The following is a 26,194-nucleotide window of genomic DNA, read 5'->3' on the forward strand; positions in this document are numbered from 1 at the left end:
ATGCAGTGCACTGAATGTTCAAAACTTGTTTGCCATTTTCTGTCATCTGTATTGTCATCCTCCATTGCAGGAATTGTTCTAGTTCCCAATTTGTAAATAGTCACGGGGGCGGGTTTTTTTTTTAAGGGAGGGGTCAACAATGATGTGGGCGTGTCCAATCTTTCACGTGGCAACAACATGCACACCGAAAGTCAACGTATGCATGCTTTTTGAGTGACAATGTGACCATTTTTATGCCAGTTTCCATAAATAATCAGCTGTTCTCTGTATTTCTGACTTAACACATCCTAAACCTGACTATTGACGCCAGCGCTACACACTGAAATCGGTATTTGTAACTATAAGCAACCATATTTGTTGCATGTCAAGTGGATATACATAACAAGAACCTGCTCCAAAAAGGGGGTTTTTTTGCACTACAAAGAGACCTGATACGATTTTATTTGATTATTTAAGCACATAGAATAGAATGCAGCTTTTATTCGTGACATGTTTGGGTGGTGATGTCACTCCTCATGCTGGATGCAGAATCAGCTCGGACGGTGGGCTGTAGCGGCCCCCAGTGGTCAAAGTTAAGTACTGCTTGCTTTCAAAGGCACAGTTAACGGTTTTATTAGAGTTTGATTGATTGAGACTTTTACTAGTAGATTGCACAGTACAGTATATATTCGGTACAATTGACCACTAAATGGTAACACTCGAATACGTTTTTCAACTTGTTTTAGTCGGAGTCCGAATCCAAACACGTGATACTGTTTGGGAATGTGTGTTTTTTTTAAATACCAGGTCGACTTCCAAATAGAAAGTGGTTTTAGCGTGTTTGACCTAAAAGCTATAATGGTGCGATTCAACTGGCCACTATTACGTCACTTTTTTTTTTTACTTTTTTTTATGGCTGTCCTTCTAAACCCTGTCACTAACAAAATGTAAGTTATAAGGCTATTTTCTTCATAATTAAATGCATTTGTAAAAAAAAAAAAAAAAAAAAAAAAGATCAAATCCGTCTGTTCACGTGCCGCTGAGTCAAGCACGCGCTCGTGTTTCACCTCAGGCATGCGCGCGTCGTGACGTCAGAGCCGAGTCCCCGCCCCTTCGTCTTCCGGTATCATGGCCGCGCACTGAACAGAAACGACAAGGCGACGGTGCTCACTGGCGTGTTTGTTAGTGCGGTGTAATGACTTCAAATGTACGGCCAGGCTGGTGTGTTTGAGATGGCGGCGACGCAGCTGTTCCGGCTGGTTGTCCGCCAGTCGACAACTCGTGTTTCCCTCAAGAGGTACAGCAAGGTGCGGAAGTAGGCTTTTTTTTTTTTTTTTTTTAACCTCCCCCCCCCCCTAGCTACTAGCATGGCCGGCTAATGCTAGCCGGCAGGTCAAGCGATGACGTCATTCACTGTTTACAATCTCCTTGCATTCGAAAAAGCTAACTTTTCTTGGCTTGCTTCTTCATTTGGTTTAGACGCTATCAGAAACTCCAACAGTGAGACAAACTATTTTGATGTATATCAAAGCATCAATGCAGACAAGTGGTGTACTAAGCTGTTGTAAATCATGCAGAGTTGAGTATTAATAACATGCACTTTGCAGACTGTTTAATATCCATCATGTTTGCTTCTTCCGGATCAGTATTTTCCAGGTAATTAGTTGTACTTTTTGCATGTTCTTAAATAGTGCTACTGAGTAAACCAAATTGGAATGTGTGATTGATTGATTGATTGAAACTTTTATTAGTAGATTGCACAGTACAGCACATATTCCGTACAATTGACCACTAAATGGTAACACTCCAATAAGTTTTTCAACTTGTTTAAGTCCCAAGTAAATCAATTCATGGTACAAATATATACTATCAGCATAATACAGTCATCACACAAGATAATCATCAGAGTATATACATTGAATTATTTACAATCCGGGGGGTGGGATGAGGAGGGTTTGGTTGATATCATCAATTGCATCATCAGAGAAATGGGCATTGAAACATTGTAGGTCTGACTTGGTAAGATATGTACAGCGAGCAGAGAACATAGTGAGTTCACAAGTATATACATTAGAGATACATTTGATTATTTACAATCCGGGGAGGTGGGATGTGGAAGGGAGGGTGTTAGTCAAGGGTTGAAGTTGTCTTGAGGTGTTCTTTTAGTGCGGTTTTGAAGGAGGATAGAGATGCACTTTCTTTTACACCTGTTGGGAGTGCATTCCATATTGATGTGGCATAGAAGGAGAATGAGTTAAGACCTTTGTTAGATCGGAATCTGGGTTTGACGTGGTTAGTGGAGCTCACCCTGGTGTTGTGGTTATGGCGGACATTTACGTTAAGGAAGTAGTTTGACATGTACTTTGGTATCAGGGAGGTGTAGCGGATTTTATAGACTAGGCTCAGTGCAAGTTGTGTCTAGTCTATAAAATCCGCTACACCTCCCTGATGCTGCTGTGCAACTTTATTTTACCTCAAAACAGAGCATTCAGCAGTACTTACAGTTAGGTCCATAAATATTTGGACATTGACACCATTTTCAGTACTCCAGCTCTGTACAACACCACAATGGATTAGAAATGAAACAATATGTGCTTTAAGTGCAGACTTTGAGCTTTAATTTGAGGGTATTAACTAGAGATGTCCGATAATGGCTTTTTTGCCGATATTCCGATATTGTCCAACTCTTAATTACCGATTCCGATATCAACCAATACCGATATATACAGTCGTGGAATTAACACATTATTATGCCTAATTTTGTTGTGATACCCCGCTGGATGCATTAAACAATGTAACAAGGTTTTCTAAAATAAATAATTTCAAGTTATGGAAAAAAAATGCCAACATGGCACTGCCATATTTATTATTGAAGTCACAAAGTGCATTATTTTTTTTTAACATGCCTCAAAACAGCAGCTTGGAATTTGGGACATGCTCTCCCTGAGAGTCCATGAGGAGGTTGAGGTGGGGGGTGGTATATTGTAGCGTCCCGGAAGAGTTAGTGCTGCAAGGGGTTCTGGGTATTTGTTCTGTTGTGTGTATGTTGTGTTACGGTGCGGATGTTCTCCCGAAATGTGTTTGTCATTCTTGTTTGGTATGGGTTCACAGTGTGGCGCATATTTGTAACAGTGTTAAAGTTGTTTATACGGCCACCCTCAGTGTGACCTGTATGGCTGTTGACCAAGTATGCGATTCATTCCCTCGTGTGCAGTGTGTTCAAAGTAAAGATAATCATGTCATTAGTTAATTATCGGGCACAATAAAATCTGTGTGTGTGAAAAGCCGTGGATATTATGTGACTGGACCGGCACGCAAAGGCAGTGCCTTTTAAGGTTTAAAGGCGCTCTGTACTTCTCCCTACGTCCGTGTACCACTCCGTACAACGGCGTTTAAAAAAGTCATAAATTTCACTTCACATTTTGAAGCATTTATCGGCCGATAATATCGGCAGCCCGATATTATCGGACATCTCTATTATTTACATCCAAATCAGGTGAACGGTGTAGGAATTACCACACATTTTATACGTGCCTTCCACCTTTTAAGGGACTAAAAGTAATCAAACTAACAATCATAAATTAAATCGTCACTATTTAATACTTTCTTGCAAATCCTTTGCAGTCTGGAACCCATAGACATCGCCAGACGCTGGGTTTTGGTCCCTGATGATGCTCTGCCAGGCCTTCAGTTCCTGCTTGTTCTTTGGGCATTTTCCCTTCAGTTTCTTCTTCAGCAAGGGAAAAGCATGCTCAATCAGATTCAGGTCAGGTGATTGACTTGGCCATTGCAGGACATTTCACTTCTTTGCCTTAAAGAAACTATTTGGTTGCTTTCGCAGTATGCTTCGGGTCATCAGTTTGTGAATGGGTGAATGTGGAAAATAGTGTCAAAGCGCTTTGAGTTCCTTAAAAAGGTAGAAAAGCGCTATACAAGTACAACCCATTTACCATTTACCATTGTCCATCTGCATTGTGAAGCGCCGTCCGAGTTTTGAAGTATTTGGCTGAATATGAGCAGATAATATTGCCCCAAACACTTCAGAATTCATTCTGCTGCTTTTGTCAGCTGTCACATCATCAATAAATATAAGAGATCCAGTTCCACTGGCAGCCATGCATGCCACTACCACCACCGTGCTTCACTGATGAGGTACTATGCTTTGGATCTTGAGCAGTTTCTTCCCTTCTCCATACTCTTCTCTTTCCATCATTCTGCTACAAGTTGATCTGTGTCTCATCTGTCCATAAGATGTTGTTCCAGAACTGCACAGGTTATTCTGGCCTTCTTGTTTTTGAGGCTCACCAATGGTTTACGCCTTGTGATGAAACCTCTGTATTTCTTCTGGTGAAGTCTTCTCTTAATTGTTGACTTGGACACAGATGCATCGACTGTACCTCCTGGAGAGTTTTCTTCATCTGGCCAACTGTCGTGAATGTTTTTTTCTTGACAAGGGAAAGGGTTCGTCTGTCATCCACCACACTTGTTTTCCGTGGTCTTCCAGGTCTTTTGGTATTGCTGAGCACACCAGTGCGTTCTCTCTTTTTTAAGAATGTACCAAACAGTTGATTTACTTACTTACTTACTTAATCCTCTTCGTCCCTGACGGGACATACGGCTTTGACGATCTGCCTCCATCTGGACCTGTCTTGAGCAACATGCTGTGCCTCGCCCCAGGTTAGGTTCATCTCCTTCAGCTCAGTTGTCACCGTACGCCGCCACGTGTTCTTGGGCCGGCCTTGCTTCCTTTTCCCAGGTGGAGTCCAACGTAGTTTGATCTTGGGGATGCGGTTTTGGTCCATCCTGAGAACATGCCCAAGCCATTGGAATCGGTGGCATTTGATCTCTAGCACCACATTGTTGTACTTGGTCTTCTTGTATAGATGTGCATTGGATATTTTCTCGGGCCAGAAGATTTGACAGAGTTTCCTTAGGCCTCCATTGTGGAAGGCTTGGACTTTTTTCATGTCGTAGGATGTTACTCGCCAGCACTCCGAGCCGTACAGCAATACAGATTTTACATTACTGTTGTAAAGTAGGACCTTTGTTCTTAAGCTATATTGCTTGGACTTCCAGGTGGTGTGTAGCCTAGCAAAAGCACCCTGTGCCTTTCCGAGTCTTGCTCTAATGTCCTTTTGTGCAGAGTTGTCCTTACTGACGAGACTTCCCAGATAGGTAAAGTCCTCAACATCGTTGAGAGGGTGTCCATTCACTGTGATTGGTACATCTGGAGTGGCAGTGGAGTGAAACAGTTGATTTAGCCACACCTAATGTTTTTTGCTATCTCTAATGAGTTTGTTTTGATTTTTCATCCTAATGATGGCTTGCTTCACTGATAGTGACAGCTCTTTGGACTTCATATTGAGAGATGACCTCCCCAGATTCCAAATGAATACACCACACTTGAAATGAACTCTAGACATTTTATCTGCTCCTTGTAAATGAAACTACGAGGGAATAACACACACCTGGCCATGGAACAGCCGAGGAGCCAATTGTCCATTTACTTTTGGTCCCTTAAAAGGTGGAAGGCACATATAAAATGTGTGGTAATTCTGACACCGTTCACCTGATTTGGATGTAAATAGCCTCAAATTAAAGCTCAAAGTCTGCACTTAGAGCACATACTGAAAATTGTGTAAATGTCCAAATATTTATGGACCTAACTGTACGTCAGCGGTTCTTTAACTTTTTTCACAAAGTACCACCATAATGACCAACATTAAAATACAGTAGCTTTGTCGGCCTAAGTATTCATTAAAAACAAGGCAGAGATTTTATTTAAAAAGTATATTTATATTTTTGGCCACAATAACATTACACACAATGCACAAACATCAACAATTCAATTCCTTATGCAATTCATATTTACAGACTTATTTGGCAAAGTTTGAGAATTACTGTTTTACATATTATTAACTAAAAGTGGGAATCTTTGGGCAGCTAACGATGTGATCCGATTTGATTCAACACAATTCTCATGTTACACTATATTGCCAAAAGTATTTGGCCACCTGTCTTGACTCGCATATGAACTTGAAGTGCCATCCCATTCCTAACCCATAGGGTTCAACATGATGTCAGTCCACCTTTTGCAGCTATTACAGCTTCAACTCTTCTGGGAAGGCTGTCCACAAGGTTGCGGAGTGTGTTTATAGGAATTTTCGACCATTCTTCCAAAAGCACATTGGTGAGGTCACACACTGATGTTGGCCGAGAAGGCCTGGCTCCCGGTCTTCGTTCTAATTCATCCCAAAGGTGTTCTATCGGGTTCAAGTCAGGACTCTGTGCAGGCCAGTCAAGTTCATCCACACCAGACTCTGTCATCCAGGTCTTTATGGACCTTGCTTTGTGCAGTGGTGCACAGTCATGTTGGAAGAGGAAGGGGCCCGCTCCAAACTGTTCCCACAAGGTTGGGAGCATGGAATTGTCCAAAATGTTTTGGTATTCTGGAGCATTCAAAGTTCCTTTCACTGGAACTAAGGGGGCCAAGCCCAACGCCTGAAAAACAACCCCACACCATAATTCCTTCTCCACCAAATTTCACACTCTGCACAATGCAATCCGAAATGTAGGGTTCTCCTGGCAACCTCCAAACCCAGACTGGTCCATCAGATTGCCAGATGGAAAAGCGTGATTCATCACTCCAGAGAAAGCGTCTCCACTGCTCTAGAGTCCAGTGGCGACGTGCTTTACACCACTGAATCCCACGCTTTGCATTGGACTTGGTGTTGTATGGCTTAGATGCAGCTGCTCGGCCAAAGAAACCCATTCCATGAAGCTCTCTGCGTACTGTACGTGGGCTAATTGGAAGGTCACATGAAGGTTGGCGCTCTGTAGCAACTGACTGTGCAGAAAGTCTTTGCACTATGCGCTTCAGCATCCGCTGACCCCCCTCTGTCAGTTTACGTGGCCTACCACTTGGTGGCTGAGTTGCTGTTGTTCCCAAACTCTTCCATTGTCTTATAATAAAGCCTACGGTTGACTTTGGAATATTTAGGAGCGAGGAAATTTCACGACTGGATTTGTTGCACAGGTGGCATCCTATGACAGTTCCACGCTGGAAATCACTGAGAGCGGCCTATTCTTTCACAAATGTTTGTAGAAACAGTCTCCATGCCTAAGTGCTTGATTTTATACACCTGTGGCCGGGCCAAGTGATTAGGACACCTGATTCTGATCATTTGGATTTTATACACCTGTGGCCGGGCCAAGTGATCAGAAGGGTGGCCAAATACTTTTGGCAATATAGTGTATATTATTTGGTAGGGGTGCACCAAAAATCGATTCACATCCAAATCGCGATTATTATTTAACACGATTCTGAATCGATTCATAATTTTCAAAAATCCATTTGTTTTTTGTTTGTTTGTTTGTTTGTTTGTTTGTTTTTAGATCGATTTATTTTAAGTGTTTTTAGGCCATCCCCATGCAACCATATGGAGCTTTTGTTACCTGTAACCTGTTTGGGAAAAGTAAAATTTGTATTATTATTCCAAATAATACATTGCAAGAGTCTGTTCTCATACCAAGTTGGCCACCTCAGTACTGCCCTCTCTCGTAGTTGTTGCGTTTTTCTAAATTTTTTACATTGAACAGGAAAAACACAGTCCACCAAGTCAAATCCCTTGTGTGTTAAACACTTGGCCAATTAAGCGGATTCTGAAAATATTAAAAATGTTTTTAAAAGGTGTTTTTTTAGGTTAATATTGCGCAAATAAATCGTACGTCAGCAGCCAAGAGGAGCCTTTGTAACCTGTAACGTGTTTTGAAAAGTTTCAGTTATAATTATACCAAATAATACACTGAGAGAACCGGTTTGAATCGAGAATCAATTCTGAATCTAATCGTCACCCCATGAGTCAAATCGTTAGGTAAAGATTCACACCTTTATTATTTGATATAATTGGAAAAAAAACATTTCAAAACTGGTTACATAAGCTCCTCTTGGCTGCTGATGTTCGACTTACACATGCAATGTTGGCCTAAAAAAACCCAGCTTTTTAAAAATAACTTTGTACTATTTTCAGAATCAGCTTTATTGGCCAGGTATGTTTAACACACAAGGGATTTGACTTGGTAGACCGTGTCAAACATTAAAAGACATCAACGAGAACAGAGCTGTTAATTATTCTAATAAAAGAAAATGGAGCTACTTCAACCCAATCCCAGCTTTACAATACAGTACTTAAATACTTATTAAATACAATGCTGGCAAAAATGGGAAACCAAAAATTAGTAAAAACAACAGTCTCAATAATAATGATATTAATGATCATTGTTTAATGTTTTTAATCCAAAAATTGATTCATTTCGAAAAGCAGATTTCGTAATTATTTTTTTTAAACAATTCTGAATGAATTTATTTAGAATCTGAATAAATAAAAATCTAAATAAACAGTTCATAGGTTGGAAAAGCTCCTTCTGGTTGCATGGAGATAGCCTAAAACATTTTTTTTTTTTTAAGTATTCTAATATATATATATATATTAGGGCTGCAACTAACAACTAATTTGATAATCGATTAATCTGTCGATTATTACTTCGATTAATCGATTAATAATCGGATAAGAGAGACAAACTACATTTCTATCCTTTCCAGTGTTTTATTGGAAAAAACAGCATACTGGCACCATACTTATTTTGATTATTGTTTCTCAGCTGTTTGTAAATGTTGTAGTTTATAAAAAAAAAAAAAAAAATTGCCTCTGCGCATAGCACAGATCCAACAAATCGATGACTAAATTAATCGCCAACTATTTTTATAATCGATTTAATCGATTAGTTGTTGCAGCCCATATATATATATATATATATATATATATATATATATATATATATATATATATATACATATCTATATCACGTTAGGTCAGGAAAAAACACAAAGGCTATATTATCCCTACAAGCCTGCAGGGAAACCTGCAACACAGGCTTGTAGGGATGATATTGCCTCTGTTTTTTCCTGACCTAACGTATATTCCACTCTATCCCGGTATTGAGCACTGTATAACGGATAAACCACAGAAACCTTGACTATATATATATATATATATATATATATATATATATATATATACATTGCTTTTTGAAAACTATAAATCGATTTAGAATCGGAATGAATAAAAATCGTGACTCAATGTGAATTGTTTCATTTGTGCACCCCCCATCATTGTCTACAAAAAGTGAGAGGTGTTAGAGTTTGGATTAAGCTAAAATCCATTATAACCTCTTACATGTTATTAATTTCAACCTCATCCAAACATTTTGAATGCTCATTTACAACTGTTTTTGCACGCAACAGGTGAATTTGTTGGCTATTCCAGTTAGGCCTGCAACCAACGACTATTTGGATAGTCGACTAGCCATCAACTATCTTAACGATGAGTCGACTAATCGTGAAAATAGTCGATAACAAGTCTACTATCTTCATAATTAGTCGATTAATCAAATTATAAGGCGTATAAAGCTTTAATTTAGCCATCGGTTTTTAAATTTGCAACTAATGACTATTTTGATAGTCGATTAGTCAACTATCGTGACGATTAGTTTACTAATCGTGAAAATAGTCGAAAAACAAGTTGACTATCTTCGTAGTTAGTCGACTAATCAAATAAGGCGTATAAAGCTCTAATTTTGCTATCAACTTTTAAAGTCCGCTTAAGATATTTTTAGGCATGTGCTTACTTACAAAAACGACAATTATAAGTGTATAAATATTTATTTTTACCCTAATTATGCTGCTCATCAGGCTGTTACAAAAATAAATATTAAAAGTTTGTTCGTTTAATAGCAAGGACAGGCAAAAGTGCTAAAAAAAAAAGTATAATTTTACTTTAAAAAAAATTAACTAAGAGCAATAACGAGAAACAATAAAACAAAAATAATTTAATCTCCTCAAAAATGAAATCTTTAAAAAGCTGATTAACTCTTAGTATTTTTTGCAATCTATTCAACTTAATGAAATTGTATCACTGATTAGTTTCTATCATTTGAGCTATCTAATAGATTGTATGATATCGGCACATGGAGCCTAATGTTTTGTGTGTGTGATTGACACGTTTGTTTTTGTACCTTTTCTTCATTGCACTGTAAATTGACGATGCTTTAAAAAGTACTTGAATTGATCTAGACAAAGTTTAGTTAGCGGATTTAGGCTAAAATGAAAGTTATGCATATTTTTTTTACTTTACTTTGTCTCACACTTGTTAGCTAACTATCTTATTGAGATCGCATCCTCCAGATGTCCCACATTAAATGCTCCCGTATCATGTATGTCGTGTCACAAAAAGATGATGTGAATTGCGAAATAAGCAGTCTTCATGTTTTTAACAAAAATAAGAGGAAACGTTCCCACACTTGACATATTTTCACTTGCCATGTTCGCTGATTCGCGTCCCTCCGGAAAAACACAAGTAGTGACATCGACTATTGCCCACAAATGTATTTATTGCTTGAATCGTTGCACCCTTATTTCACACAGGACTGCAATTTATTTGTTGTGGTGGTGGTGGTGGGGTCGCGGCAGGCACAAGACATTGAAACTACTTTGAGAACTTGTTGAATGAGGTCCTGACATTGAGCAGCTCCAACATAACGTTGAAACAACATTCTTTTTGACAACGTTTAATCAATGTTGGGTTCTGACGTTGATTTGACCATTGAATTTTGGTCATTTCCCAACCTATATTCTACAGCACAAATACGTTGAAACATGCTTTTTGACAACGTTTAATCAATGTCTGGTTCTGTCGTTGATTTGACCATTTCCCAACCAATAATGTACAACACAACTACAACGTTGAAACAACATGCTTTTTGATGACGTTTATTTAATGTCAGGTTGTTTTGTTGATTTGACCATTGAAAGTTGGTCATTTCCCAACCAATATTCTACAACAAAAATACAAAGTTGACATAACATGCTTTTTGACAACGTTAAATCAATGTTAGGTTCTGGCGTTGATTTGACCATTGAATTTTGGTAATTTCCCAACCAAGATTCTACAACACAAATACAACATTCAAACATGCTTTTTAACAACATTGATTTGACCATTGATTGTTTTGACTATTTCCCAACCAACACAAATACAACGTTGAAACAACATGCTTTTTAAAGACGTTTATACAATGTCAGGTTGATTTGACCATTTAAATTTGGTAATTTCACAACCAATATTTGACAACACAAACCTAATGTTGAAACATGCTTTTTGACAACGTTTAATCAATGTTGGGTTCTGGCGTTGATTTGACCATTGAATTTTGTTAATTTCCCAACCAACATTCTACAACACAAATACAATGTCGAAACAACATGCTTTTTGACGACGTTTGATCAATGTTGGGTTCTGTCATTGATTGTTTTGACTATTTCCCAACCAATACTGTACAACACAAATACAATGTTGAAACAACATTGTATTTTTGACGACGTTTATTCAATGTCAGGTTGTTTTGTTGATTTGACCATTGAAATGTGGTCATTTCCCACCCATCTACAACACAAATACAACGTTGACATAACATGCTTTTTGACAACGTTTAATCAATGTCGGGTTCTGATGTTGATTTGACCATTGAATTTTGGTCATTTCCCCAACCAATATTCCACAACACAAATGCAACGTTGAAATAACATGCTTTTTGACAACGTTTAATAAATGTCAGGTTCTGTCGTTGATTTGACCATTTCCAAACCCATAATGTACAACTACAACGTTGACACAACATGCTTTTTGATGACGTTTATTCAATGTCAGGTTGTTTTGATTTGACCATTGAAATTTGGTAATTTCCCACCCATCTACAACACAAATATAACGTTGAAACAAAATGCTTTTTGATGGCGTTTATTCAATGTCCGGTTGTTTTGTTGATTTGACCATTGAAAGTTGGTCATTTCCCAACCAATATTCTACAACACAAATACAACGTTGACATAACATGCTTTTTGACAACGTTTAATCAATGTTAGGTTCTGGCGTTGATTTAACCATTGAATTTTAGGTCATTTCCCAACCAACATTCTACAACACAAATACAACGTTGAAACAACATGCTTTTTAACGACGTTTAATCAATGTTGGGTTCTGACGTTGATTTGACCATTGATTGATTTGACTATTTCCCAACCAACACAAATACAACGTTGAAACAACATGCTTTTTGATGACGTTTATACAATGTCAGGTTGATATGACCATTTAAATTTGGTAATTTCCTAACCAATATTCGACAACACAAACCTAACGTTGAAACAACATGCTTTTTGACAACGTTTAATCAATGTTGGGTTCTGGCGTTGATTTGACCATTTGAATTTTGGTCATTTCCCAACCAACATTCTACAACACAAATACAACGTTGAAACAACATGCTTTTTGACGACGTTTAATCAATGTTGCGTTCTGACATTGATTTGACCATTGATTGATTTGACTATTTCCCAACCAATACTGTACAACACAAATACAATGTTGAAACAACATGCTTTTGATGACGTTTATTCAATGTCAGGTTGTGTTGTTGATTTGACCATTGATATTTGGTCATTTCCCAACACATTTTTTACAACACAACTACAACGTTGAAACAACATACTTTTTGACATCGTTTATTCAATGTCAGGTTGTGACGTTGATTTGACCATTGAATTTTGGTTATTTTCTAACCAATATTCTGCAACGCAAATACAACGTTCAAACAACATGCTTTTTGATAACGTTTATTCAATGTCCGGTTCTGACGTTGATTTAACCATTGAAATTTGGTCATTTCCCAACCAACAATGTGGATCCAGCGTTGGACTTCAAAGTTGTCTCAATTTAAAAATACAACTATTTTGCAACGTTGTTTCAAAGTACCCCGCTTTGCGCCCTAATGCAGCTGGGATAGGCTCCAGCAACCCCCGAGACCCCGAGAGGGACCAGCGGTATAAAATGGATGGATCAATGGATGTCTCAAAATCAGTTTTAAAGGACATGTACGCATAACCACCGTTGTATCAATGTCTTGTGCCTGCTGGGGTAGACGTCCACATCAAATTAGCAGAAAAAAGGCACTAGAAGTTACACATATTTTAAGACATATCTTTATCATGTTATTATCATTATTTCAGCGTTTTGTCCTTTTCACTACATTTTCTTATTGATTTTTTTTTCTACATCTTGCCATGGGCTCAGTGCATTTCAGATTTACTCTGAAAGTTGTGTGTACTGGAACATTTTGTGAGTTGTGTACTGGATCATTTCGCCTTGTGGTTCAGTCGGAAAACATCTTTTTATCCCAAATGTTGACTTGCAAAGTCCTTGATTGTATGGATTAAAGCAAAGGTGGCGTGTGGTGCTGTTGTTTAGCAACTCTGGTTGGTCACGCTAAATTGTAGGCAGCCCCTCCTCTCGCAGGAATGCAAACTAGAAATAGGTCTTTAAATCCTCACAATTTGTAGTTTCATGTGTAGCAACTGGAGCTCTGCAATCTTAATTGTCATGTCAGTTAGTGTAGTGTAGTAATTATTGTGCACACCACTTTACGTTTCTTTCCTAACCCTCCTCTGCGTGTCTGTTGACAGGTGTGCCCGGCCTTGCTGGAGCAACTCCAACACTTCGAGTCTCTTCGGGAGAGAAAGAACGACAACAAGAGGAGAGCTGAACCGTGGGAAAAGCCCCTCAGCATCCGGGTCGGTGACAGCCAGGTGGTGAAGGGAGCAGCCGGGGTCACCACGCCGCTCTCTGTCGCTCAGAGTATTGGGTAAATTCCCAAGATGGCCAACAATGTCCTCGTTTATCGTAAAAATAATTACAAAAAAAAAAAGTTGATCATAACAGTGCTGTGACATTTACGTCCTCGCAGGGAGAAAAGGGCCTTGGTGAGTAAGGTGAATGGGGAGCTTTGGGACCTTGGGCGCCCCCTAGAGGCTGACTGTGAACTACAGCTTCTTGGGTTTGACACACCTGAGGGCACGCAGGTAAAGCTGGATTTTGGTCCTTGCTCTCATCCAGGGGTGTCCAAACTAAGGGTCGCATGTCGCACGACCTGATCGGTCCCAGATGCGCAAAGATTACATCACTTCTTGGTCGTGCAATATTTTATAGGGTGTCAAAAAAAAAATTTTTTTAGAATGAATCGCGATTTATTTCTAACGATTCTTGATTATAAAAAATCAAACATCGATAAAAAAAAAATATATATATATACCGGTGTGTGTGTGTATATATATATACTGTATTAATGTTGGCCCTGCGATGAGGTGGCGACTTGTCCAGGGTGTACCCCGCCTTCCGCCCGATTGTAGCTGAGATAGGCTCCAGCGCCCCCCGCGACCCCAAAGGGAATAAGCGGTAGAAAATGGATGGATGGAGGGTGCAGTGTGTGTGTGTGTGTGTGTGTGTGTGTATTAGTGTTGTCCCGATACCAATATTTTAGTACCGGCACCAAAAGAATTTCGGTACTTTTCTAAATAAAGGGACCACAAAAAATTTCGTTATTGGCTTAATTTAACCAAAAAAATATTAGGGCACATTAAACATACAGTATGTTTCTTATTGCAAGTTTGTCCTTAAATAAAATAGTGAACAAACAAGACAACTTGTCTTTTAGTAGTACCGGTAAGTAAACAAACAAAGGCTCCTAATTTAGCTGCTGACATATGCAGTAACATATTGTGTCATTTTCTATTCTATTATTTTGTCAACATTATTAAGGACAAGTGGTAGAAAATTAATTATTAATCTACTTGTTCATTTACTGTTAATATCTGCTTACTTTCTCTTTTAACATGTTCTATCTACACTTCTGTTAAAATTTAATAATCACTTATTCTTCTGTTGTTTGATACTTTACATTAGTTTCGGATGATACCACAAATTTGGGTATCAATCCGATATCAAGTCGTTACAGGATCATACATTGGTCATATTCAAAGTCCTCATGTGTCCAGGGACATATTTCCTGACTTTATAAACATAATATACTTTTTTTTTTTTTTTTAAACGAAAGAAAATTTTGTGACGCTAAAAATTATCGATGTAATCATAGTAGTTTCGACTAGATACGCTCTTGTAATTGGTATCATTACAGTGGATGTTAGGTGTAGATCCACCAATGGCGTTTGTTTATATTGTAGCGTCCCGGAAGAGTTGGAGCTGCAGGGAATTCTGGGAATTTGTTGTGTAGTGTTTATGTTGTGTTGCGGTGCAAATATTCTTCCAAAATGTGTTTGTCATTGTTGTTTAGGGAGGTTTCACTATATGGCACATGTTTATGACACTGTTGGCGCTCATACTGCCACCCTTAGTGTGACATGTATGGCTGTTGGCTAAGTATGCTCTTCATTCCCTCGTGTGCAGTGTGTTCAAAGTAAAGATAATCATGTCATTAGTTAATTATCGGGCACAATTACGACTGCATGATGTATGACTTTAATTACTACGTAAAATGGACCAAACTCTCCACATAAATAACAACAATAATATTGATTCTTCAAGTATTCATTTAAAGATTGAAAGTTGCCATCAATCCCCCGTGGGTGCTCGGCATTGTTGGATAAGGTAGGGGCAGAGGGGGTTGATGTTGCGTAGGTGAAAATAAGCAGACCGGGTAATATTATTGATATGAGAATGAAAAGATAGAATACTGTCGAGAATGACACCCAGACTCTTAACCTGTGGGGAGCGGGAAACAGTGGAGTTGTCGATGGCTATTGAGAACCTATCGGTTTTGGATAGTGTTGATTTAGAACCAATGAGGAGAACCTCGGTTTTGTCACTGTTTAGTTTGAGGAAATTGGAGGAGAACCAGGATTTAATGTCTGTTAGACGGTCGGCAAGGGACGAAGGTGGTAGGGTGGAGGTGGGTTTACTGGAGAGGTAGAGCTGGGTGTCATCCGCGTAACAGTGAAAGCTGATGTTGTACTTATGGAAGATATTGCAGAGGGGAAGAAGGTAGATAATGAAAAGTAGGGGCCCAATGACAGAGCCCTGGGGCACACCTGAAGTGACGGGAGAAGGCTGGGATGTGAAGGATTTGAGTTGAATGAACTGAGTGACATGACTTGACATATCAGGACCATTCAATGATGACTTGACATTACATTCTCACATATGGCTCCTTTAAATCTGTAGATACATTTTTAGGTCTATCCGACTTTCTTTTTATTTTGTTTTTTTTTTAGTTTGTTTTATTCCTTTTTTGTTTTAGAAAACTTAGTTTTTTATGGCATACAAACACAAAATATGCACTATTTTTCCCCGGAAAATATTTCAAATTGAAATATTTGATATGAAGTAATGAGAGCTTTAAGTAGGTCAATAATTCATAACAAATTTGATTTTGAGTCATTATTATTTTTTGAGTAATGACAGTTTAAGAGAAAAAAAACAGCCTACATTGAAGTTTTGTGTTATTAGAATCAACAGTGCACATTTTTCCCATTAGATTTCACCTGTATGCTTTTTTATTCCACCTTTTTATGTTTTTTTGGGTTTTTTGGCTCCTGGGCCACACTTTGGACACCCCTGGCTTATGTGATCCACACAATGCTGCTAACAATGGAAGGCAATAATATTGTTTCATAACCAAAGGACCAATATAAGATTGTTATTTTATTGTTTTTATAATGTAATTTTTAATCTACCATTCTTCCTTTTTCTACCTAATTGTGACATCCTGATGGGTGCTGGTTAGCGCCTTGCATGGCAGCTCCCTCCATCAGTGTGTGAATGTGTGTGTGAATGGGTAAATGTGGAAGTAGTGTCAAAGCGCTTTGAGTACCTTGAAGGTAGAAAAGCGCTATACAAGTACAACCCATTTATCATTTATTTATTTATCTCAAGCACCCTGTTATTACCGTTATGACCACCAGATGTCGCTGCCATGCACATAAACGAGCCAGCATTGCTGTGTAAAGTCCTCTGTGTGGAATACTCCAAAATATATTAGTAAAATATTTCCAGCATTTAGGCTGCTAAAAAAATGTCATCTTAAATGGCGTCATGCCAATGAAGGTAAACACAAACCATCCTGATGCAGCAAGCCTCACTGAATGTTTGATTACACGTTAACCTGCATGTATGTTTTGTATGCTGAAGGCCGCGTGGCGGACAGGAGCATGCGTGCTCAGTTGGGTGCTGCAGAGGGAGTTTGGTGCCAGGGTGTGTCGCGAAGGGGCGTCAGACCTGGGATTTTACTGTGACCATGTGATGGAGAACAGGTGAGGTAATATTCCAAGCGGAATACTGACATTTAGCAGATGTTTACAAGATGTTTATAATCAGAAATTTCACAAGTTTTTTTTATTTTTATAAATTGTGTTTTTGATTGCAACGTCGTGAAAGGGGTTAAGGTGGTGTGGTATTACCAGTCTTAGGGGGGACGAGCGCCTTGCATCATTAAAATGAGTCTTTTTTTATGTGAAAGTAATATAATGTATGAATGGATGTATATAGTGTAATATATTTGGAAGGGTTGTAATCTTTATCGCTGTTAAGTAGAGGAGACACATACATCCGCGTGGATCTACGGGAGCTTTATTTTTCAACTCACATGTAAACAAATGCGCCACAGCGTCAATTCCGGTCTTTCAACAATCGCTATTTCTTCGGAATCAATCAATATTGATTCCGAAGAATCAATATTTCTATATAAATAAACATATTCAATGTTTATTTATATAGCCCTAAATCACAAGTGTCTCAAAGGGCTGCACAAGCCACAACGACATCTGCGGTACAGATCCCACATAAGGGCAAGGAAAAACTCACAACCCCAATCAAAATATATATTCATATATTACATACAACCTATTATTTGCACACTATTGACGAGTGATCCACCGAAAAATCAGTCGTCTTAAATAGACCTTGCTCACCGAAACCAGATGTTGTGATTAATTATCCATTTCCGCTGGCGACTGCGTCTTTCCGGTGCACACGAATGACGTAGCTCGCCTAAAGCTGACGGAAAAGGTCGCATTGCGTTAAGACTGAAGTCAGATTTGAAAAGATCAGATTCCAATCGGGTTCAGGACTACCTCCCGATGTGGCCTGAGTCTGATGCCAAAAGTTCAGATTTTAAACAGTTCTCGATTGCAGCTGAGATAGCCTCCAGCACCCCCCGTGACCTCGAAAGGGACAAGCGGTAGAAAATGGATGGATGGGTTTAAGACTTGCAAAAAAAAAATCTGATCTGTGTCACTTGAGGGCAAAAAAATCCCATTTGGTGTGCAGTGTTTTATTATTTATTGTTCACTGTTCTGTTACAGAGAACAAGAAAATTAGATAAAATTGCTATGGTATGAAAAGGGGTAGGATTAAATAAGCTCTGCTTCTTCCTACTCCTTTTCGGACGTGCTGAAATTGTGTGATGCACTACAGTGTATTGTATGCATATTCGAAATAAACTGAAACTGAACTGAACAGTGTAAACGGGGCCTATTAGTACCGGTATACTGTATAACCCGGGGGTCAGCAACCCGCGGCTCTCGAGCCGCATGCGGCTCTTTAGCGCCGTCCTAGTGGCTCCCTGGAGCATTTTTAAAAAAGGATTGAAAATGGAAAAAGACGGAAAATTTTTTTTTTTTTTTGTTTTAGTATGTTTTTTGTTTGAGGACAAACATGACACAAATTGTTAGAAAGCCCACTGTTTAATATGTTTGTGTGTATGCTTCACTGATGAGAGTATTTGGTGAACATCGTTTTGTCCTACTAATTTCGGCGGTTCTTGAACTCACCATAGTGTGGACTGTGAAGCAACAGTTTGTTTACATGTAAAATCTTCCACTCCTTTGTCTCATTTTGTCCACCAAACGTTTCATACTGTGCGTGAATGCACAAAGGTGCGCTTTGTTGATGTTATTGACTTGTTGGAGTGCTAATCAGGCATATTTGGTCACTAACATGCTATTTAGGCTAGCTGTACATATTGCATCATTATGCCTCATTTGTAGGTATATTTGAGCTCATTTACTATCCTTTACTTTAACCTATTTGTATATAATTTAGTTTTGCATGTCTCATGACACATTATGTATGTAATATTGGCTGCATTTCTGATAGTTTGTGTGCCATGTTGTTCCAGACCACAGCAAACGTTACCTAGCTTGCCAAAGATTGTAATAAATCTATTAAAAGAAGAAAGCCTTTGGCCATTAAAAGCCAGTCATTTCCAGGACTTATCTCACCTTCTGAGTAGCCTCTGATTTACTAATGCTTTCTATTGTTGTAAAAATGTGTAGAATGAATATTACATTTCAACATTTCTGTCAACGAAGAGTTGCTTCAGCTTGCGACATACAGTCATTTTGATAGTAGGCTTTTATAGCGAATATAGACACTTACGTCATGTGTTGCCTTCATTATAAGACGTATAAACGGCTTTTAATTTTTTGCGGCTCCAGACAGATTAGTTTTTTGTATTTCTGGTCCAATATGGCTCTTTTAACGTTTTGGGTTGCCGACCCCTGGTATAACTCAAGTCTGGACAAAGTCACAAGTCAATTTGCAAGCAGTGGCTATTTTTGGTGATGTCGACAACCGCTTACGTCGATGTGATTCATCCACTTGGTGGGGAATCGACTCAACCAAGTTCCTCTGCAGCAGAGTTGATTCTACATCATTTTAATAAACAAATCTCACACAGGGTGAGTTATTTTTTGACCATCCTGTTTGCAGCCCCGCCGACCGAGTTTCTTCCATTCACATCTTGAAACCGAAGCCCTTCTTCCCACATTCTTTCCCCCTAAGTCCATGTCTCTTTTTTTGTCTTTTGGCGTTCCACCCGAATCCGTCCCTCGCACACAGCGACCCGCCGCCTCTGAGTGACGTGGAGCAGAGATGCAAGGAGGCCGCCGCCCTGACGCTGCCTCTGAGCAGGCTGGAGCTGAGCGCACAAGAGATCGAGGAGCTCTTCCAGGTTGGAAAGAAGCAGCTTAAGAAAAGCTTCATCCTGCTAATCCTCGGCTGATCATGAGCGGATTACCTATGAAATGTGTTTTGTTGCAGGATGACTCACTCCGATCGCAGCTTGTCCAGGAGCAGATGGTTGGGCCCACTGCTACGGTGTACAGGCACGTGCACACATAAGAAGTCAGACACTATATACGCACTCTCACCACAAGATCTATCTGACACAGGTGTGGAGACAGCATAGCGGTCTCTAATGGCCCACTCCTCCCACACACGGGGATCCTCAAGGTCTTCAAGATCCTACAGGTGTGTGAGTTAACATTTCAATCACGGGAGGGGCCCAAACTTGAGATAAATAAAGACAATTTTTTTAAAACCTGCTAAGCTAATTTGTATTGATGGGTAAATGTGAGTGTTTGGCACACTCACCACCTGTAACGACACTGCACTGATACTGTGTCGGTGCTTCACAATAGTCATCCACCATCTACTGGATTAAGAAAGGCACTGCATTTCACCCGCAAATGGGGCCGGGCGACAAAACGATATCAGTATATACAGGTAAAAGCCAGTAAATTAGAATATTTTGAAAAACTTGATTTATTCCAGTAATTGCATTCAAAAGGTGTAACTTGTACATTATATTTATTCATTGCACACAGACTGATGCATTCAAATGTTTATTTCATTTAATTTTGATGATTTGAAGTGGCAACAAATGAAAATCCAAAATTCCGTGTGTCACAAAATTAGAATATTACTTAAGGCTAATACAAAAAAGGGAGTTTTAGAAATGTTGGCCAACTGAAAAGTATGAAAATGAAAAATATGAGCATGTACAATACTCAATACTTGGTTGGAGCTCCTTTTGCCTCAATTACTGCGTTAATGCGGCGTGGCATGGAGTCGATGAGTTTCTGGCACTGCTCAGGTGTTATGAGAGCCCAGGTTGCTCTGATAGTGGCCTTCAACTCTTCTGCGTTTTTGGGTCTGGCATTCTGCATCTTCCTTTTCACAATACCCCACAGATTTTCTATGGGGCTAAGGTCAGGGGAGTTGGCGGGCCAATTTAGAACAGAAATACCATGGTCCGTAAACCAGGCACGGGTAGATTTTGCGCTGTGTGCAGGCGCCAAGTCCTGTTGGAACTTGAAATCTCCATCTCCATAGAGCAGGTCAGCAGCAGGAAGCATGAAGTGCTCTAAAACTTGCTGGTAGACGGCTGCGTTGACCCTGGATCTCAGGAAACAGAGTGGACCGACACCAGCAGATGACATGGCACCCCAAACCATCACTGATGGTGGAAACTTTACACTAGACTTCAGGCAACGTGGATCCTGTGCCTCTCCTGTCTTCCTCCAGACTCTGGGACCTCGATTTCCAAAGGAAATGCAAAATTTGCATGGTTGGGTGATGGTTTCGGGTGCCATGTCATCTGCTGGTGTCGGTCCACTCTGTTTCCTGAGATCCAGGGTCAACGTAGCCGTCTACCAGCAAGTTTTAGAGCACTTCATGCTTCCTGCTGCTGACCTGCTCTATGGAGATGGAGATTTCAAGTTCCAACAGGACTTGGCGCCTGCTTTTGCGTGCCGGCCCAATCACATAATATTTACAGTTTTTCACACTATTTGGTCAACAGCCATACAGGTCACTCTGAGGGTGGCCGTATAAACAACTTTAACACTGTTACAAATATGTGCCACACTGTGAAACCACACCAAACAAGAATGACAAACACATTTCGGGAGAACATCCGCACCGTAACACAACATTAACACAACAGAACAAATACCCACAACCCCTTGCAGCAGTAACTCTTCCGGGACGCTACAATATACACCCCCCGCTACTATCTTTTTGTCTTCCATGAAACAAAGAAATATCGCCTGTCGCTGGATTCCTCGTGCCCTTACTCCCTCTGTGTGCTCTTCCATTAACGTTATTAGATGTCGAATTTTACCATGCATTATTTGTCCTTGCAAGCAGACGATCATGAACACCGTAGCCTCTGAGGTCTCCATTCTTGCTTGTGTTGTTTCTCTGTTCACTTTTCGCGGGCGGGTTGTTGGTTGTTTTGCAGTGGTGGGTGAGGCGCTAAAGTAATACGTCATGGGTCGCAGGTGGATATGCGTCACACATGTTTCTTACCAAAGTCCCCAGCATCCCCAGCCATGTGCAAACATGAAAAAAAAAAGTCCCCATGGGAAAGGATAGTGCCTATAACTAAATTTGAGAGTGGTAGTTCTTAGAACTGCGTCCCGAGAACTAGTATATGCGAATCCGGTTTATGTTTACATTTTCACACATTATCATGCTATTTTGTTACATTTTATTAAGCATTTCTTACATATTCCTTTTTTTGCATCTTCATTTAAAGAGGTTATTGTTAATTGTTCAATGTGATTTTACAATTTTGTTTACATTGTTTGAGTGTTTTCCATGCTTGTGTTGACATTTCCTTTCCTTTCTGCCTTGATAGTTGAGGGGATTATAATCAGATTAAGGTCACATTTTAAATAAAAATGTTTACATTTAACATTATCATCTCCTCCTGGTCCTTATTTTCCATAGGTCATAGAAAATATATAATTATTGACATCGACCAATATTGCGAATCACGATATAGTTTTCACCCAGCCTTACCTGAGATATATATATACAGTGTATGTATGTATGCATGTATGTATGAATGTGTATATACGTGTGTGTGTGTGTGTGTGTATGTATGTGTATATATATATATATATATATATGTATGTGTGGGAAAAAAAATCACAAGACTATTTCATCTCTACAGGCCTGTTTCATGAGGGGGGGGTACCCTCAATCGTCAGGAGAAATCTCCTGACGATTGAGGGTACCCCCCCTCATGAAACAGGCCTGTAGAGATGAAATAGTCTTGTGATTTTTTTTCCCCACACATACATATATTGCGCTCTACTACGGTATCGAGCACTATTTTTTGGATAACCTTATTAAGATATATATATATATATAATATATACACACACACACACACACACAAGTATTTGTTTATATATGTATGTATGTATATATATGTGTGTATACGTACGTATATATATATATATATATATATATATATATATATATATATATATATATATATATGAATGAATGAATGAATGAGAGAGAGTCTTCCCCACCGCTTTGAAATATGTCTGTTCTAATATATTTTTCCAGAAAAGTCCGGTCTCATCAAAATTAAAAGTCAGTCTTAAATAGAATACATGCATCATACTGAGCTGCTTTTAATATTTAGACCCTTAGATGGAGCTCAATTTGGGGACTAAAATCATCCAAACCCCTCTCAGTATCATGCACTGTAATTAAACTCTGTGATGCCCAGTGAGATGAGTAGTCATTGAGTACGTTTATGTGTTTACCACAGCAAAAATAAACATAACGTCAAATGATTAATACCTCTCATGCAGGCTCAAACAAAACTGAGTATTATCATTTTTTAACATAGATTAATAAAGCTCTTAGAGATGATATGTTTGCTTAAGCAGTTGTTTGGTCACACTTAAGAGCATATAATTATAAAAGTGTTTTGACGTAGATCTCTAAAATTGTTTGTTTTGGCCTCATACATGTCGCAGGCCTTATGCTGCTGTGTGAATGGAATGTTCCTCGTGGTTATTGATCCATGAGCGAGCTAGATTTCCATACTGGCCCGTCACTGGGCAGCAGGATGTTGTGTTTGTCAGAGGCCAGCATCCTGTTCCAAGGCTCTCCCAAACACACACACACTGTGCCAGCCACACACTGTGCCATCCACAACACACTAACGAGCATCACTTTGCACTTCCTCTCTTGGCTGAACCGCGTTATTCCGCTCTCCTCTCTTATTGTCCTCGTTACTTTGACATGAATAATAACACCAGACCGCATTTCTGCCCCTCTCACATCCCAGCTGTCAACTGTGACCCTGGCCAATCAGAATGTGTGCGCTGGTTTGATGCGTCTCTCCGGGGTGGCCTTTCCGAAAGAGAAGGATAAGGTGGAGTGGGAAAGAATGCAGAAGGAGGCCCACAGGAGGGACCACAGACGCATCGGGACGGTAATATCACTTAGCGGAGCTTGAAATGATGTGTGGATGAAAGATTAAATGGGCTGGGTATTACATCACAACATATCACAGCAATCCAAAGGAAAGAAGAATCAGCTTTATTGGCCAAGAATGTTAAACACACAAGGAATTTGACTTGGTAGACTGTGCTCTCTATAGGGTAGAGCAGAAATACAGTCAAACCTGGATCTACGAATTTAATTGGTTCATCAACTTGGTTAGCCAACCGAAACGTTTGTAAAGCAGAGTTCCCCATTAGAATAAAAAAACATGAATATTGCTTCATTGGCTTGATAAAAGTCCATATTTTAGTAAAATACTGCACACTTTGAAGACACTATAATGTATGTATGTACAGTATGTGTATGTATTAGAGATGTCCGATTGGCTTTTTTGCCGATATCAGATATTCCGATATTGTCCAACTCTTAATTACAGATTCCGATATCAACCGATACCGATATATACAGTCGTGGAATTAACAAATTATTATGCCTAATTTTGTTGTGATGCCCCGCTGGATGCATTAAACAATGTAACAAGGTTTTCCAAAATAAATCAACTCAAGTTATGGAAAAAAAAATGCCAGCATGGCACTGCCATATTTATTATTGAAGTCACAAAGTGCATTATTTTTTTTTAACATGCCTCAAAACATCAGCTTGGAATTTGGGACATGCTCTCCCTGAGAGAGCATGAGGAGGAGGTTGTCATTCTTGTTTGGTGTGGGTTCACAGTGTGGCGCATATTTGTAACAGTGTTAAAGTTGTTTATACGGCCACCCACGCCATCAGTGTGAATGTGTGTGTGTGTGTGTGTGTGGGTGTGTGTGTGTGAATGGGTGAATGTGGAAAATAGTGTCAAAGCGCTTTGAGTTCCTTAAAAAGGTAGAAAAGCGCTATACAAGTACAACCCATTTACCATTTACCCTCAGTGTGACCTGTATGGCTGTTGACCAAGTACGCATTGCATTCACATATGTGTGTGAAAAGCCGTAGATATTATATGATTGGGACGGCACGCAAAGGCAGTGCCTTTAAGGTTTATTGGCGCTCTGTACTTCTCCCTACGTCCGTGTACCACTCCGTACAGCGGCGTTTTAAAAAGTAATAAATTTTACTTTTTGAAACCGATACAGATAAATTCCGATATTACATTTTAAAGCATTTATCTGCCGATAATATCGGCTATATATATATAAAGTAGTAGGAGTAAAATATTGAATCAGTTCTTTCTTTAATTGTCACCTTCTTTATCAAGGTGCTGGCATTTAAAGCTTTCTTTGGCTGTGTGGTGGCTTCTTTTGCAGCTGTAGGAAATAGAAATTACAGCAGAGAGACTGAGTCAATGCAAGAAATTATTTGCTTGGGCACTCGATTCCGCAGTCAGAAATACTTTTTGTACACGCAATGTTTGGGCCAATACGACAACCAAGACCTTATATGAATTTTAGTCAAAGTGAATCATGCGACGGGGGTGGTATAAAAACCAAGGTATTGCTGTATTAGAAGAGGAGCAATGAATGCTACATACTAGTCAGATCCTTAATCATACCTTAAACAGAGTCCTATTTTCTCAGGACCAGGAGTTGTTTTTCTTCAATGACGTCAGTCCAGGAAGTTGCTTCTTCTTGCCGAAAGGAGCACACGTGTACAACACCCTCACAGACTTTGTCAAGGTGAGTGCTCTCCTCCAAGCCTTGCTGATGCCATCTGCTGCAGCCCATCTAGTCACAACCATCTAGAACAGGGGTGTCCAAAGTGTGGCCCGCGGGGGAAATTTGTGGCCCATTCTAAAAATACTATTAAAAAACCTCACTTAAAAAACATAAAAGAAGTGGAGTAAAAGTGCAAGCAGGGGAAATGTTGCAATGTTGACTCTTAATATTAAACACAAACCGGCCATGCAGGCTGTTTTTTCTTCAAAATTGTAAAAAAAAATTTAATTAAAATCAATGTTATGAATTATAGAGTTGCTTCACATGAAATATTCCACTTTGAATTTTTTGGGGAGGAAATGTTGCATATTTTGTGTGTTTGCCATATAAAACACAAAGTTTTATTTAACAAAAAGGGCATAAAACAAATAAAAAAGAAACATAAAAAAAAGAATAAAAACGTATTATCGATAGATAGATCTTAAATTGCTTGTCAAAGTCAAGGAATTAATTATCTATGGCCCCCTGGGATGATATTTGATTAGTATTAGAACCGGCCCG

General features: G+C 39.2%; 1 protein-coding gene across 1 annotated transcript in view; it reads left to right on the forward strand.

The window, feature by feature from the left end:
* Nucleotides 1-1,051: 1,051 nt before the first annotated feature.
* The window catches only part of tars2 (threonyl-tRNA synthetase 2, mitochondrial), a 49,745-nt gene continuing 24,602 nt past the window's right edge, over nucleotides 1,052-26,194 (forward strand). The window contains exons 1-9 of the mRNA XM_061982919.2: nucleotides 1,052-1,286; nucleotides 13,556-13,734; nucleotides 13,837-13,951; nucleotides 17,073-17,194; nucleotides 19,782-19,893; nucleotides 19,983-20,047; nucleotides 20,114-20,192; nucleotides 23,821-23,967; nucleotides 25,556-25,654. Of these exons, the coding sequence (XP_061838903.1) occupies nucleotides 1,185-1,286; nucleotides 13,556-13,734; nucleotides 13,837-13,951; nucleotides 17,073-17,194; nucleotides 19,782-19,893; nucleotides 19,983-20,047; nucleotides 20,114-20,192; nucleotides 23,821-23,967; nucleotides 25,556-25,654 (1,020 nt within the window). The 5' untranslated portion in view covers nucleotides 1,052-1,184. The remainder of the gene's footprint in view (nucleotides 1,287-13,555; nucleotides 13,735-13,836; nucleotides 13,952-17,072; nucleotides 17,195-19,781; nucleotides 19,894-19,982; nucleotides 20,048-20,113; nucleotides 20,193-23,820; nucleotides 23,968-25,555; nucleotides 25,655-26,194) is intronic.

The sequence above is a fragment of the Nerophis lumbriciformis genome, linkage group LG21, assembly GCF_033978685.3.
Source record: "Nerophis lumbriciformis linkage group LG21, RoL_Nlum_v2.1, whole genome shotgun sequence".
In the NCBI taxonomy this organism is placed as follows: domain Eukaryota; kingdom Metazoa; phylum Chordata; class Actinopteri; order Syngnathiformes; family Syngnathidae; genus Nerophis; species Nerophis lumbriciformis.